This window comes from Haliotis asinina, chromosome 2 (assembly GCF_037392515.1).
Source record: "Haliotis asinina isolate JCU_RB_2024 chromosome 2, JCU_Hal_asi_v2, whole genome shotgun sequence".
Taxonomy (NCBI): domain Eukaryota; kingdom Metazoa; phylum Mollusca; class Gastropoda; order Lepetellida; family Haliotidae; genus Haliotis; species Haliotis asinina.
In genome coordinates, this window is record NC_090281.1 from 290,138 (window position 1) to 308,296 (window position 18,159).

The window sequence follows — 18,159 nt, forward strand, 5'->3', positions numbered from 1 at the left end:
TTCTGGAAGATTTACATATTCCTTGTTTTCATAATTTACAATAGGGAAATTTACAGTCACGAAATCTACTATAAATAGTGGCTTCTCACCTGATGTTCTCCTGGGTAGCTAAACCTGTATGTTACCATGTGTTGAGAAGGTCTGTGAGTAGGGCAGAGCCAAGGGCATCTAATAGCGAATTCAGCTCCGTGTTAGTGACTGGGGACCGGGTGGTTGCTTGGTCCGTGGTATGAACGTTGACAGCAGTGTCTTGTAGATTTAGGTGCTTGATTTCGTCCACACGTTTTTCTTTTAAGTCCCAATTCTGAAATATCTGTAGCAGTGAGTTGTCCAAGTTGTTGTGGTGACTCAAACTCCTCATCCAGGAGAATGTGTTCTGTTTTTTCACTATGACCTTTACTTTGTAGCCACTGGGTAAAACTCTTGGCTATGGTGCACTCGCTGTTCGCTGTCCGTCAGCTGATGTGATACTAACACTGCAGACTCAAGTGGGGTCTCACCTGGCTGCTGCACGCACAGGGACACTCGGATGTTGCCGCTCACTTTCGAATGGAGCCGAGTTAAACACAAAATGATTTTTATGATCTCATATAGATGAGGCTTCATTGCCTTTGAAGGCTGTTCGATCTGAAATTTGTTGAGCCATGATATCATATCATCTTTTTCACTGTTTGATGTTGGGGCTTCACTGTCGGGGTCCTGCACTCTGTGATACGGGGCATTGTCCATGACAATAAAAGACTTCTCTGGTAGAGCTGGTACCAAGTTTTTAACCCAAGCAAGGAAAACAGCACCATTCATCTGGGAAATGTAGTCTCTGTTATCTGTAAAATTTGCCCTGAATACCAAGTCGCAACCTGGGAGAAAGCCTTTGCTGGAGCAACCAGCAATGAGAATGATTATTCTCCAACCCCTTATTCACATACAACAAACACTTACATAACATGGCATGCTGTACGGTGCACCAACTGAGACCACAGTTTATTCGTAACCGAATAATTATGTAATTGCTACAGTTATACCAGAGTACATTCATTTAGACTTAGATAACCCGTCGTCTCATCACATCACAAAATCAGCTTCAAATCTGCACACAACATCTCAAGGTTACATGTTGGACAGCTCATGGCAATTGCTCCCCGATGACTCACGTATTCTAACGGCTCGCCAGCCTGGACATGTCCGTCCCACTCAACAGTCCCAGTCATCGGTCTGTAACATGACACGAGAATTAAACATTCAGTATAGACCACATGCGTATATACAGACAGTGTATATATCCACTCACATAAACATCACATAACATACAGGACACATCAAAACTGACCGCTGGTGCACCGCAGCTGAGAATAATCTAATTCAAATTTTTCCTCCCTTTTATACCTACCAGAGCGCCCCCATACCTATAACATTACTTCCCTTTGTTGTATTTTCCGACGCTAGGAGAAAGAAATTTCATTCTAATTCGTGCCTCAAACGAAAGAAATTATATTTCTCCAACCCCTTATTCACATACAACAAACACTTACATAACATGGCATGCTGTACGGTGCACCAACTGAGATATAAAGAACGGGCAGATTTACAATCCAAGCGAAAGAGAAACTTTTAAACGCTTCTCAATATCATCTTTTACATAACCATCTTTTGCATTTTCACTTTTCCATCTGCCATGGCGCTTAAACATTCTATCTGGAATGCCATTGTTTGCGGCTGCAGTCGCTCCGCCTGCTCTCAGGCTATGCAGACCAAACTTTGATATATCACTAACATGTGAACTAAACGCCTCAATGAAAAGCTCTCTCAAACGTGAATATGACATCGGCTTATTATCACCTCTCAAAATGTAACCATTTTTAGTCTTACTCATATTTCTGAATAAAAATTCAGGATCTTTCAATTTGGTAAGCTTCAAATATCGCTCCAACCATGCTACAGGGCACTTATTTGTACCTGTCCGGCCTATAATAATCCAGGCCCCATCTCTGTAGACATCAGTTTTTGATTTCTGAATAAAAACAGCCATGTAAGCTTGATAAAATACAACATCATTCCGAGTTATCGCTAATAACTCCGACGATCTCATGAAACCTGAATAGGCTAGAAGACACATTACAACAGTTCTCATTTTATACAATGAACATTCATCAGCATTGTCTGGTACAATCTTATTCAACAACTCAACTGTTACAGGCTCTTTCTTACAAACAGGCTTGGTTAACTTCCTCTTAGCGGCTTCAAGTACATTTCTCACTAGCGTACTCTCTGTGGGGCTTTCCAAACCAACCAAAACATGGGCATGTCTCAAACTATAGTAAGCTGTCTGAACAGGTGAGAAAGATTCACTTTGCTGACACATCGCTAACAAATATAAAGAACAGTGCAAAGGTGATAAGGGCATATCTGTCGACATACCATGGGCCAAAGCCCATTTCTTCCATGCTTTAAAGCCGTAATCATACTTCTTATTTGTGGAGTTTGCTCTCGAGCAGGACAAATGCTCTGGAAGACTTCTCACGAGCGCCCTCATAGGTGGAGGTAAAGTCAATATCTCACTTCTATATACATGTTCAAACACACCTGCAACACGCAAACAACATCAAATTTCCACATGTAAAGCCATCATGTTGAATTTTAAATCCTTTACTCCAAACAACCCCCCAAACTGTCTGCTTGGTACATATGCTTCCTTACAAGTGGGAAGATACATCCAATCTTTAACTTGGGGTATAAATACCCTATTAGGGCACAAAATAGGCCAGAAGTTAGCTGAATACCATACAGGAATCACGAGAGTTCCCTTGGCATGACACTCTCTCATGTGTTTAAGAACACGTGCAATCATACATATAGGAGGCACTATCCAGTTATTGTCGTCACCCCAGGACACGGATAAAGCATCCACTCCGTCACTTCCCGGATTCCAAAATCTGGAGTTAAACCTTACAACTTTAGTATTGTAATATGAAGCAAATCTGTCAACGTCAAATGGGCCCCATTTGGCAGAGACGTGTTGAAACACATAATCCTGGATACCCCAGTCATCAGCATCTACTATCTTACTCAGATAGTCAGCACGCTCATTGTCTAACCTTGGTATCCACTGCATGTCAACTCTGATATTATATTCATTACACAGCCAGAATATATCTAAAGCCAAAGCTTGAAGATCAGCTTTCATGCTACCTTTGGACACAATCGACTCTACATTTTTATTGTCAGTAAACCATTTTACTTTGTGAGATTCCAAAATGGAAACGAAACTTTTCATAACCAGAAACACTGCCTTCAGCTCTCTCCAAGTGGAGCTTCGTGACGCTTCTAGTGCTGACCACTGACCATGTGATATGGCTTGCCCAACTTCTACACAGTACCCACCGAAACCAGAATTACTAGCATCACTGTAAACTACCCGTGTAGGAATGCTTGCATAGCATAGAGTGCACTTACTGAGTCTGTCAATATGCGCAGCCCAAAATTGTAATTGATCTCTACTCAAATGCGATAGCACCACAGGTGCCTTCCACGATGAAGCCTGGAGAGTCTGAATACTCAGAAACTTTGTCATTAGTTGACACAAAGTACCAACAACCATCTTCATAGCAACTATCTGTCCAACAACCGAAGCCAAGCTCTTCACCGGAACTGGTACAGTAGAAGACAGAAGTTCTCCTATACTTTGCTTAAGCTTACAAATCTTCCGTTGAGGGATGGACAACTTCATGTGTCTGGTATCTATGATAAAACCCAACCATTCGATCTCCTGAACCGGCTTCCATAGTGACTTTTCTGCTTTTGGAACAAAACCTGCTTTTAACAAATCTTGTTTGACAATTTGGCCAACAATTGTCGTTTCACATTCGGAAAAACTTGACAGGATCCCATCATCTAGGAAAGTAACAATCTTGTAACCTTGGAAACGCCAAAACTTTACCAACTGTCTGGTAACCTTGGTAAACACATAAGGAGCTGTACTCAAACCAAACGGAAGGACTAGAAATTTAAAATACTTCTTGTCTATTCCTGATCCCCATGCAAATCCTAGAAACTGCGTATGTTCATGGTAAATATCAATATGGTGGTATGCAGAATGAATGTCGAATTTCACTAGCCAATCATTCTTTTTTATGTACAACAATGCAGTTCTCCAGTCTTCATATTTAACTGAAGCCTTCCACAAATGTTTATTCACTCTAGACAAGTCTAAAATAAGACGCTTCTTACCAGAGTGTTGTACAGCTACAGATAAAGGATTAACAACGTAAGGCTTATCTGAACACTGAACAATCAACCCTCTGCGCAACAAATCTTGAACAGCCGATGACACGAAGTCAGAATTCTCCTTAGCAGATCTATTGTTCCTTATATTCATTCTTTTTGGGGTAGAATAAAAAGGTATTTTGTACCCGTTTTCAATAATGTCTACTACAAAATCAACAGCACATATTTCTCTCCAAAACGAAACATGACGTTTTAGTCTACCCTTCACAATTATATCTAGCCCATCTTGTTCATATTCATAAAAGTCATTTGTAAGGCCAGGTTCATCAACGTTTACAGTATCATCACATAAGGTATACTCAACTTCAGGTTCTGCTTCCTTGGAACGTATCCTACTCTCTGTCAAGCTTCCCACGTTGCTGTGTTGTGTTGCTGAGCAAGGGACACTGACGTCTCCAATGGCTGAACTCGCCACACATGAAGCACGCTCCAGACCTTTGACCTCGGCCACGAAAATTACTAGACTGGTCACCAGCATGGGAATCCACTGAAACCTGAGTGACTGTCGAGGAAGGACGCTGGGTCGACTTGTAGGGATGCAACCGTGCGGAACGAGACGCCCTTGTCTTGATTTTCTTAATGGCTTTGCTTTCCGCTCTGTTGATTCTTTTGTCGTCATCAGAATCTGACGCCAATTCATGAGCCACATAATTGCGCACTGTTTCCCAACCCCCCTCTGAGGAATCGGCTATCTTTATGTGCTTGTTTCTTGTCTGGAACCTGGAAACTTCTTCATTAATCAATTCCAAGGCGTAATCAGTCTTACCATATTGAACTGCAAACCGTATTGTTCTAAGTTTTCCAAAGCTTCTGAATTAAAAGAAAACTGAATTTTGTTCCCTTCTCTTTTCCACTGATAGTCCCTCTCAGCATTCAATTTATGCAATTCTTTTGATGTTTTATGAAACTCATCTCGCAGACCTTCAATCTTCTCATTAACTGCCTTCCTAATTTCAGCTTGTGATTGATCCAACTTTTTCAAAATGGCATCTAACTTGTCACTGTCAGTGTTGACTCTCGCGGGACCGTCCATAATCAAAACTGACCGCTGGTGCACCGCAGCTGAGAATAATCTAATTCAAATTTTTCCTCCCTTTTATACCTACCAGAGCGCCCCCATACCTATAGCATTACTTCCCTTTGTTGTATCTTCCGACGCTAGGAGAAAGAAATTTCATTCTAATTCGTGCCTCAAACGAAAGAAATTATATGTCTCTTTCCTTTCCCTAGGGGGCAGTTTTCTACATGAACCATTATCACCCCCATCGGGTACCCACAGCCTGCTGGCAGTGTGCAAGGCATTGACCCAGGTCTTGTCCAAGTAGACTGGCTCAAACCCTTCGCTGTGCTTCTTTATTACCCTGAGAAATTTTTTCTCATGTGAATGATATCAGGGCATTCACAGAGTACTGACCTATTCTCCCTGAAATTTTCTTATTATGATACTCGAAAGAGTTTAAGAGTCACCAGAGTGTGTACTTTGATACTCTTAGGTTGTGTTCTCGAGTCAATTGTTTTTCTTAAATTTTCAGCAACATGTATTTGTTTTTAGACAAGAGCTTGTTCATAGACTACCTTATAAGGTTCTTTTGAAAGTTGTCCAAATGTCATAATTTGTGTGATTTTGAGACGACCCCTACTTGCTTTGCATCACCCCGACAATGTTTGTGTTCCAGAACATTTGTCAGTACCCTTGCTGATACTCTTAAAGCTTTTGATGCCTGCTCATAGAATTTTTTTAAAGGCATGAAATGGTTTATATGACAAAATGTTATGGATGTCAAGTCTTCTTTTTTGTTTTCATGATGTTTCTGGGCTATTCCTTGCCCCTTCGTCAGGTGGATGACGAAGGGGTAAGGAATAGCCCAGAAATCTTGTGAAAACAATAAAGAAGAAGTTAACATCCATAACATTTTGTTTTGTATATTAGAATACTGACTTCTAAATGCCTCTGAAGAACCTCATAAAATGGTGTGCCCCTTTCGGCTTCAGTGCAGAAAAAATGGTCCACTTTAATCATCGGTCCATTTCTGACTCAAACGGGCTGTAGAAGAGAGCTTCTTGTAGGGAACTGTCTGTTGCATATTGGCTATGTTACACTGTATTCATGCTGTCTTTTGTAGGCAGATGAGGGAGGAGCTCTGTAACTACTGTAACTTGGGTCATGTTGGCTATGTTACTCTGTATTCATGTCTGTTGTAAGCAGGCGAGGCAGTGGCTCTGTACTGTACTGCACTGTAACTTGGGCCATGTTGGCTATGTTACTCTGTATTCATGTTGTCTGTTGTAAGCAGGCGAGGCAGTGGCTCTGTACTGTACTGTACTGCACTGTAACTTGGGCCATGTTGGCTATGTTACACTGTATTCATGCTGTCTGTTGTAGGTGGGCGAGGCAGGGACTCTGTACTGTACTGTAATTTGGGCGATGTTGGCTATCGTACACTGTATTCATGTTGTCTGTTGTAGGTGGGTGAGGCACGGGCTCTGTATAACCTTGGCAATGTTTACCATGCAAAAGGGAAGCATGTTGGCCGGAGCGGCCACCAAGACCCAGGAGAGTTCCCGCCAGAAGTCAAGGATTGTTTACAGAAGGCTGCCAAATACTATGAGTAAGTTATGAAGTCCGCATAGTGTGTGTAGCTCACTGTGAGATGTAGAGAATGTATGCAGTTCACTGTGAGATGTAAAGACAGTGAGTCGCTCACTCTGATTTGTAGAGAGTTTTGTAGCTCACTCTGAGATATAGAAAGTGTGTGTAGCTCACTGAGATGTAGAGAGTAATTGTAGCTCACTGTGAAGTGTAGAGGGTGTTTGTAACTTACTATGAGATATAGAAAGTGTGTGTAACTCACTGTGAGATGTAGCAAGTAATTGTTACTAGCTCACTGTGAGATGTAGAGAGTTTGTGTAGCTCACTGTGAGATGAAGAGAGTGTTTGTTACTAGCTAACTGTGAGATGTAGGGTTTGTGTAGCTCACTGTGAGATGAAGAGAGCTTGTGTACTGTGTATACCCGCGTATAATGTGATCCCCCGCTACACCCCTTCAAAATTGAGGATAAATCATATACCCTGTGTATAATGCGACCACAGATGAAGCACATCATCGGCGCCAATTAAAAGTGTTTTTGTCATGCGTTGTTGTTTTTATACAAAGCTTTGTGGAGCATATTACTCCAAAACAACCTAGAATACATCCAGTATATACGTATTTTTCTTGCGTTGTTGTTTTTTCTAAAACATACTTCTCTGAAGGAAAGTAACTGCAGTGATAATTTAAGTTAAATATATGAAAATATCGAAGTAATATGCTAAAAAGATAAATGAAATATGAGATGATCCCACTCGTGAAACACGGAAGTGTTTGCAAACCGTGTGCAGAGTTTATATTTCTAACGCAGAGTGTCAACCAGCGAAACCTACGCGATGTGTCGAGTTTCTGCACCCAAGTTCTTAGTATACGGCACAATCAGTAACCAATTCTAGTGGTATAAGGAGTGAATTGCTGTACCTTTGTGTCCATGGTAAACCGGATTTCGCGGGAAAATGGCTACCATTTACCAAGTGAGGTGAAAATGACGATCGTCTAAAAATATTCACTCGTCTGTAAAGAAGAAATTTCGAATGGGAACAAATTGGGAATGGTTGAAAAGAGCGCCCCCTATGACCTAGCTTGATTTTCCAGTGTTTATGACAATTTGTCATTCTCATGTCTGTTTTACCGTCAGCTGGCTTGAAAATTTGGATCGATGGTCATTTCAACTTTATTTGCAGAGAATATACGTTAAAAACAAGGACACGAGATACAAATGGTCTTTTTTCGGATATTAACAGTTATTTCCAACTAAATGCGAAGTTTTCTTGTGAAGTGCTGGGATGGCTATCTAATGCCGTTTGACATCGTCAGTGGAAACTGAAACTGAAACAGCTGGGAAAAACGTAAGATCTTATACCCCATGTATAATGCAACCCCCTTTCCTGACCCCCTCATTCTAGGTACGAAAAACTCAACCCATTAAAAGTCCCATACCTCACCCACCTCCACAGTTTGCTAAACTCCCAACAACTAAACAACAAGCAACACCCACCTCCACAGTCTGCTAAACTCCCAGCAACTAAACGACATACAGCACACACCTCCACAGTCTGCTACACTCCCAACAACTAAACGATATACAGCACACACCTCCACAGTCTGCTACACTCCCAACAACTAAACGACATACAGCACACACCTCCACAGTTTGCTAAACTCCCAAGAACTAAACGACAAACAACACCCACCTCCACAGTCTGCTAAACTCCCAACAACTAAACGACATACAACACCCACCTCCACAGTCTGCTACGCTCCCAACAACTAAACGACATACTACACACATCCCCACAGTCTGCTAAACTCACATCTAAACGACATGCAACACACACCTCCACAGTCTGCTAAACTCCCAGCAACTAAACGACATACAGCACACACCTCCACAGTTTGCTAAACTCCCAACAACTAAATGACAAACAGCACACACCTCCACAGTTTGCTAAACTCACAACTAAACGACAAACAGCACCCACCTCCACAGTTTGCTAAACTCCCAGCAACTAAATGACATACAGCACACACCTCCACAGTTTGCTAAACTCACAGTCTTTGAAGGGCATTTATACTGGCTTCCAGCTTTCGTTAAGTCATTCCACTTGTTACTTTGTTATTGTTTTACCTGTACATATAAATACAGCTCTGTACCCCATTCTCAATCACCTGATGAAGGAGTAAGCATTAACTCCGAAACGTTGTGTTCTCATATAAAGAAGTTGATATCCATAAAATCTTCATCCTCACAACAACTAAACGAGATACTACACACATCCCCACAGTCTGCTAAACTCACATCTAAACCACATGCAACACCCACCTCCACAGTCTGCTAAACTCACAACTAAACGACATACAACACACATTCCCATAGTCTGCTAAACTCACAACCAAACGACATACAACACACACCTCCACAGTTTGCTAGACTCCCAACAACTAAATGACATACAGCACACACCTCCACAGTCTGCTAACCTCCCAACAACTAAACGACATACAGCACACACCTCCACAGTCTGCTACGCTCCCAACAACTAAACAACATACAGCACACACCTCCACAGTCTGCTACGCTCCCACCAACTAAATGACATACAGCACACACCTCCACAGTCTGCTAAAGTCCCAACTAAACGACATACAGCACACACCTCCACAGTCTGCTAAACTGCCAACAACTAAACGACATACAGCACACACCTCCACAGTCTGCTACGCTCCCAACAACTAAACGACATACAACACATATTCCCATTATCTGCTAAACTCACAACCAAACGACATGCAACACACCTCCACAGTTTGCTAAACTCCCAACAACTAAACCACATGCAACACCCACCTCCACAGTCTGCTAAACTCCCAGCAACTAAACGACATACAGCACACGCCTCCACAGTCTCCTAAACTCCCAACAACTAAACGATATACAGCACACACCTCCACAGATTGCTAAACTCCAAATAACTAAACGACAAACAGCACCCACCTTCACAGTCTGCTAAACTCCCAACAACTAAATGACATACAACACCCACCTCCACAGTCTGCTAGACTCCCAACAACTAAACGATATACAGCACACACACCTCCACAGTTTGCTAAACTCACAACAACTAAACGAGATACTACACACATCCCCACAGTCTGCTATACTCACATCCAAACCCCATACAACACCTACCTCCACAGTCTGCTAAACTCCCAACAACTAAACGACATACAGCACACACCTCCACAGTCTGCTACACTCCCAACAACTAAACGACATACAGCACACACCTCCACAGTCTGCTACGCTCCCAACAACTAAATGACATACAGCACACATCTCCACAGTCTGCTACGCTCCCAACAACTAAACGACATACAGCACCCACCTCCACAGTCTGATAAACTCCCAACAACTAAACGACATACAGCACCCACCTCCACAGTCTGCCAAACTCGCAGCAACTAAACAACATACCGCACACACCTCCACAGTCTGCTACACTCCCAACAACTAAACGACATACAGCACACACCTCCACAGTCAGCTCCGCTCCCAACAACTAAATGACATATAGCACACTCCTCCACAGTCTGCTAAACTCCCAACTAAACGACATACAGCACACACCTTCACAGTCTGCTAAACTCCCAACAACTAAACGATATACAGCACACACCTCCACAGTCTGCTACGCTCCCAACAACTAAACGACATACAGCACCCACCTCCACAGTCTGATAAACTCCCAACAACTAAACGACATACAGCACCCACCTCCACAGTCTGCCAAACTCGCAGCAACTAAACAACATACAGCAAACACCTCCACAGTCTGCTACACTCCCAACAACTAAACGACATACAGCACACACGTCCACAGTCAGCTCCGCTCCCAACAACTAAATGACATATAGCACACTCCTCCACAGTCTGCTAAACTCCCAACTAAACGACATACAGCACACACCTTCACAGTCTGCTAAACTCCCAACAACTAAACGATATACAGCACACACACCTCCACTGTTTCCTAAACTCCCAACAACTAAACTACATACAGCACACACCTCCACAGTTTGCTAAACTCACAACAACTAGTCTTTGAAGGACATTTATACTGGCTTCCAGCTTTCGTTAAGTCATTCCACTTGTTACTTTGTTATTGTTTTTCCTGTACATATAAATATAGCTCTGTACCCCATTCTCAATCACCTGATGAAGGAGTAAGCATTAACTCCGAAACGTTGTGTTCTCATATAAAGAAGTTGATATCCATAAAATCTTCATCCTCACAACAACTAAACGAGATACTACACACATCCCACAGTCTGCTAAACTCACATCTAAACCACATGGAACACCCACCTCCACAGTCTGCTAAACTCACAACTAAACGACATACAACACACATTCCGATAGTCTCCTAAACTCCCAACAACTAAACGATATACAGCACACACACCTTCACAGTTTGCTAGACTCCCAACAACTAAACGACATACAGCACACACCTCCACAGTTTGCTAAACTCACAACAACTAAACGAGATACTACACAGATCCCCACAGTCTGCTAAACTCACATCTAAACCACATGCAACACCTACCTCCACAGTCTGCTAAACTCCCAGCAACTAAACGACATACAGCACACACTTCCACAGTCTGCTACGCTCCCAACAACTAAACGACATACAGCACACACCTCCACAGTCTGCTACACTCCCAACAACTAAACGACATACAGCACACACCTCCACAGTCTGCTAAGCTCCCAACATCTAAACGACATACAGCACACACCTCCACAGTCTGCTACGCTCCCAGCAACTAAACGACATACAACACACATTCCCATAGTCTGCTAAACTCACAACCAAACGACATACAACACACACCTCCACAGTTTGCTAAACTCCCAACAACTAAACCACATGCAACACCCACCTCCACAGTCTTCTAAACTACCAACAACTAAACGACATACAGCACACACCTCCACAGTTTGCTAAACTCCCAACAACTAAATGACATACAGCACACTCCTCCACAGTCTGCTAAACTCCCAACTAAACGACATACAGCACACCTCCACAGTCTGCTACGCTCCCAACAACTAAATGACATACAGCACACTCCTCCACAGTCTGCTAAACTCCCAACTAAACGACATACAGCACACACCTCCACAGTCTGCTAAACTCCCAACAACTAAACGGTATACAGCACACCCACCTCCACAGTTTCCTAGACTCCCAACAACTAAACGACATACAGCACACACCTCCACAGTTTGCTAAACTCCAAATAACTAAACGAGAAACAAAACCCACCTCCACAGTCTGCTAAACTGCAAACAACTAAATGACATACAACACCCACCTCCACAGTCTGCTAGACTCCCAACAACTAAACGATATACAGTACACACCTCCACAGTCTGCTACACTCCCAACAACTAAATGATATACAGCACACACCTCCAGTCTGCTACGCTCCCAACAACTAAACGACATACAGCACCCACCTCTACAGTCTGCTACACTCCCATCAACTAAACGACATACAGCACACACCTCCACAGTCTGCTAAACTCCCAGCAACTAAATGACACACAGCACACACCTCCACAGTTTGCTTAACTCACAACTAAACGACAAACAGCACACACCTCCACAGTTTGCTGAACTCCCAACAACTAAATGACATACAGCACACACCTCCACAGTCTGCTAAACTCACAACAACTAGTCTTTGAAGGACATTTATACTGGCTTCCAGCTTTCGTTAAGTCATTCCACTTGTTACTTTGTTATTGTTTTACCTGTACATATAAATATAGCTCTGTACCCCATTCTCAATCACCTGATGAAGGAGTAAGCATTAACTCCGAAACGTTGTGTTCTCATATAAAGAAGTTGATATCCATAAAATCTTCATCCTCACAACAACTAAACGAGATACTACACACATCCCACAGTCTGCTAAACTCACAACTAAACGACATACAACACACATTCCCATAGTCTGCTAAACTCCCAACAACTAAACGATATACAGCACACACACCTCCACAGTTTGCTAAACTCCCAACAACTAAACGACATACAGCACACACCTCCACAGTTTTCTAAACTCCAAATAACTAAACGACAAACAACACCCACCTCCACAGTCTGCTAAACTCCCAACAACTAAATGACATACAACACCCACCTCCACAGTCTCCTATGCTCCCAACAACTAAACGATATACAGCACACACCTCCACAGTCTGCTACACTCCCAACAACTAAATGACATACAGCACACACCTCCAGTCTGCTACGCTCCCAACAACTAAACGACATACAGCACACACCTCCACAGTCTGCTACACTCCCATCAACTAAACGACATACAGCACACACCTCCACAGTCTGCTAAACTCCCAGCAACTAAATGACACACAGCACACACCTCCACAGTTTGCTTAACTCACAACTAAACGACAAACAGCACACACCTCCACAGTTTGCTGAACTCCCAGCAACTAAATGACATACAGCACACACCTCCACAGTCTGCTAAACTCCCAGCAACTAAACGAGATACAGCACTCACCTCCACAGTCTGTTATGCTCCCATCAACTAAACGACATACAGCACACACCTCCACAGTGTTCTACACTCCCAACAACTAAACGATATACAGCGCACACCTCCACAGTTTGCTAAACTCCAAAGAACTAAACGACAGACAGCACCCACTTCCACAGTCTGCTAAACTCCCAACAACTAAATGACATACAACACCCACCTCCACAGTCTTCTACGCTCCCAACAACTAAACGACATACAGCACACACACCTCCACAGTTTGCTAAACTCACAACAACTAAACGAGATACTACACACATCCCCACAGTCTGCTAAACTCACATCTAAACCCCATACAACACCTACCTCCACAGTCTGCTAAACTCCCAGCAACTAAACGACATACAGCACACACCTCCACAGTCTGCTACACTCCCAACAACTAAACGACATACAGGACGCACCTCCACAGTCTGCTACGCTCCCAACAACTAAACGATATACAACACACGTTCCCATAGTCTGTTAAACTCACAACCAAACGACATACAACACACACCTCCACAGATTGCTAAACTCCAAAGAAGTAAACGACAAACAGCACCCACCTCCACAGTCTGCTAAACTCCCAACAACTAAATGACATACAACACCCACCTCCACAGTCTTCTACGCTCCCAACAACTAAACGACATACAGCACACACCTCCACAGTCTGCTACAGTCCCCACTATACGACATACAGCACACACCTCCACAGTCTGCTACACTCCCAACAAGTAAACGACATACAGCACCCACCTCCACAGTCTGATAAACTCCCAACAACTAAACGACATACAGCACACACACCTCCACAGTCTGCTAAACTCCCAGCAACTAAACAACATACAGCACACACCTCCAGTCTGCTACACTCCCAACAACTAAACGACATACAGCACACACCTCCACAGTCTGCTCCGCTCCCAACAACTAAATGACATACAGCACACTCCTCCACAGTCTGCTAAACTCCCAACTAAACGACATACAGCACACACCTTCACAGTCTGCTAAACTCCCAACAACTAAACGATATACAGCACACGCACCTCCACTGTTTGCTAAACTCCCAACAACTAAACTACATACAGCACACACCTGCACAGTTTGCTAAACTCACAACAACTAAACGAGATACTACACACATGCCCACAATCTGCTAAACTCACATCTAAACCACATACAACACCCACTTCCACAGTCTGCTAAACTCCCAACAACTAAACGACATACAACACCCACCTCCACAGTCTCCTATGCTCCCAACAACTAAACGATATACAGCACACACCTCCACAGTCTGCTACACTCCCAACAACTAAATGACATACAGCACACACCTCCAGTCTGCTACGCTCCCAACAACTAAACGACATACAGCACACACCTCCACAGTCTGCTACACTCCCATCAACTAAACGACATACAGCACACACCTCCACAGTCTGCTAAACTCCCAGCAACTAAATGACACACAGCACACACCTCCACAGTTTGCTTAACTCACAACTAAACGACAAACAGCACACACCTCCACAGTTTGCTGAACTCCCAGCAACTAAATGACATACAGCACACACCTCCACAGTCTGCTAAACTCCCAGCAACTAAACGAGATACAGCACTCACCTCCACAGTCTGTTATGCTCCCATCAACTAAACGACATACAGCACACACCTCCACAGTGTTCTACACTCCCAACAACTAAACGATATACAGCGCACACCTCCACAGTTTGCTAAACTCCAAAGAACTAAACGACAGACAGCACCCACTTCCACAGTCTGCTAAACTCCCAACAACTAAATGACATACAACACCCACCTCCACAGTCTTCTACGCTCCCAACAACTAAACGACATACAGCACACACACCTCCACAGTTTGCTAAACTCACAACAACTAAACGAGATACTACACACATCCCCACAGTCTGCTAAACTCACATCTAAACCCCATACAACACCTACCTCCACAGTCTGCTAAACTCCCAGCAACTAAACGACATACAGCACACACCTCCACAGTCTGCTACACTCCCAACAACTAAACGACATACAGGACGCACCTCCACAGTCTGCTACACTCCCAACAACTAAACGACATACAGCACACACCTCCACAGTCTGCTACGCTCCCAACAACTAAACGATATACAACACACGTTCCCATAGTCTGTTAAACTCACAACCAAACGACATACAACACACACCTCCACAGATTGCTAAACTCCAAAGAAGTAAACGACAAACAGCACCCACCTCCACAGTCTGCTAAACTCCCAACAACTAAATGACATACAACACCCACCTCCACAGTCTTCTACGCTCCCAACAACTAAACGACATACAGCACACACCTCCACAGTCTGCTACAGTCCCCACTATACGACATACAGCACACACCTCCACAGTCTGCTACACTCCCAACAAGTAAACGACATACAGCACCCACCTCCACAGTCTGATAAACTCCCAACAACTAAACGACATACAGCACACACACCTCCACAGTCTGCTAAACTCCCAGCAACTAAACAACATACAGCACACACCTCCAGTCTGCTACACTCCCAACAACTAAACGACATACAGCACACACCTCCACAGTCTGCTCCGCTCCCAACAACTAAATGACATACAGCACACTCCTCCACAGTCTGCTAAACTCCCAACTAAACGACATACAGCACACACCTTCACAGTCTGCTAAACTCCCAACAACTAAACGATATACAGCACACGCACCTCCACTGTTTGCTAAACTCCCAACAACTAAACTACATACAGCACACACCTGCACAGTTTGCTAAACTCACAACAACTAAACGAGATACTACACACATGCCCACAATCTGCTAAACTCACATCTAAACCACATACAACACCCACTTCCACAGTCTGCTAAACTCCCAACAACTAAACGACATACAGCACACACCTCCACAGTCTGCAAAGCTCCCAACATCTAAACGACATACAGCACACACCTCCACAGTCTGCTACGCTCCCAGCAACTAAACGACATACAACACACATTCCCATAGTCTGCTAAACTCACAACCAAACGACATACAGCACACACCTCCACAGTTTGCTAAACTCCCAACAACTAAACCACATGCAACACCCACCTCCACAGTCTTCTAAACTACCAACAACTAAACGACATACAGCACACACCTCCACAGTCTGCTAAACTCCCAACAACTAAACGAAATATAGCACACACCTCCACAGATTGCTAAACTCCAAAGAACTAAACGACAAACAGCACCCACCTCCACAGTCTGCTAAACTCCCAACAACTAAATGACATACAACACCCACCTCCACAGTCTGCTACACTCCCAACAACTAAATGACATACAGCACACTCCTCCACAGTCTGCTAAACTCCCAACTAAACGACATACAGCACACCTCCACAGTCTGCTACGCTCCCAACAACTAAATGACATACAGCACACTCCTCCACAGTCTGCTAAACTCCCAACTAAACGACATACAGCACACACCTCCACAGTCTGCTAAACTCCCAACAACTAAACGGTATACAGCACACCCACCTCCACAGTTTCCTAGACTCCCAACAACTAAACGACATACAGCACACACCTCCACAGTTTGCTAAACTCCAAATAACTAAACGAGAAACAACACCCACCTCCACAGTCTGCTAAACTGCAAACAACTAAATGACATACAACACCCACCTCCACAGTCTGCTAGACTCCCAACAACTAAACGATATACAGCACACACCTCCACAGTCTGCTACACTCCCAACAACTAAATGATATACAGCACACACCTCCAGTCTGCTACGCTCCCAACAACTAAACGACATACAGCACCCACCTCTACAGTCTGCTACACTCCCATCAACTAAACGACATACAGCACACACCTCCACAGTCTGCTAAACTCCCAGCAACTAAATGACACACAGCACACACCTCCACAGTTTGCTTAACTCACAACTAAACGACAAACAGCACACACCTCCACAGTTTGCTGAACTCCCAACAACTAAATGACATACAGCACACACCTCCACAGTCTGCTAAACTCACAACAACTAGTCTTTGAAGGACATTTATGCTGGCTTCCAGCTTTCGTTAAGTCATTCCACTTGTTACTTTGTTATTGTTTTACCTGTACATATAAATATAGCTCTGTACCCCATTCTCAATCACCTGATGAAGGAGTAAGCATTAACTCCGAAACGTTGTGTTCTCATATAAAGAAGTTGATATCCATAAAATCTTCATCCTCACAACAACTAAACGAGATACTACACACATCCCACAGTCTGCTAAACTCACAACTAAACGACATACAACACACATTCCCATAGTCTGCTAAACTCCCAACAACTAAACGATATACAGCACACACACCTCCACAGTTTGCTAAACTCCCAACAACTAAACGACATACAGCACACACCTCCACAGTTTGCTAAACTCCAAATAACTAAACGACAAACAACACCCACCTCCACAGTCTGCTAAACTCCCAACAACTAAATGACATACAACACCCACCTCCACAGTCTCCTATGCTCCCAACAACTAAACGATATACAGCACACACCTCCACAGTCTGCTACACTCCCAACAACTAAATGACATACAGCACACACCTCCAGTCTGCTACGCTC

The 18,159-nt window shown here is 43.5% G+C and overlaps 1 protein-coding gene and 1 pseudogene across 2 annotated transcripts in view; one reads left to right on the forward strand and one right to left on the reverse strand.

Moving 5' to 3' along the window:
* The window catches only part of LOC137273094 (G-protein-signaling modulator 2-like), a 234,008-nt gene that overhangs the window by 147,421 nt on the left and 68,428 nt on the right, over positions 1–18,159 (forward strand). For both annotated transcript variants that reach the window (XM_067805542.1, XM_067805541.1), the window contains exon 5: positions 6,748–6,890. In XM_067805542.1, coding sequence (XP_067661643.1) covers positions 6,748–6,890 — 143 coding nt within the window. The remainder of the gene's footprint in view (positions 1–6,747; positions 6,891–18,159) is intronic.
* Positions 1,474–4,987, reverse strand: LOC137272176 (uncharacterized; annotated as a pseudogene).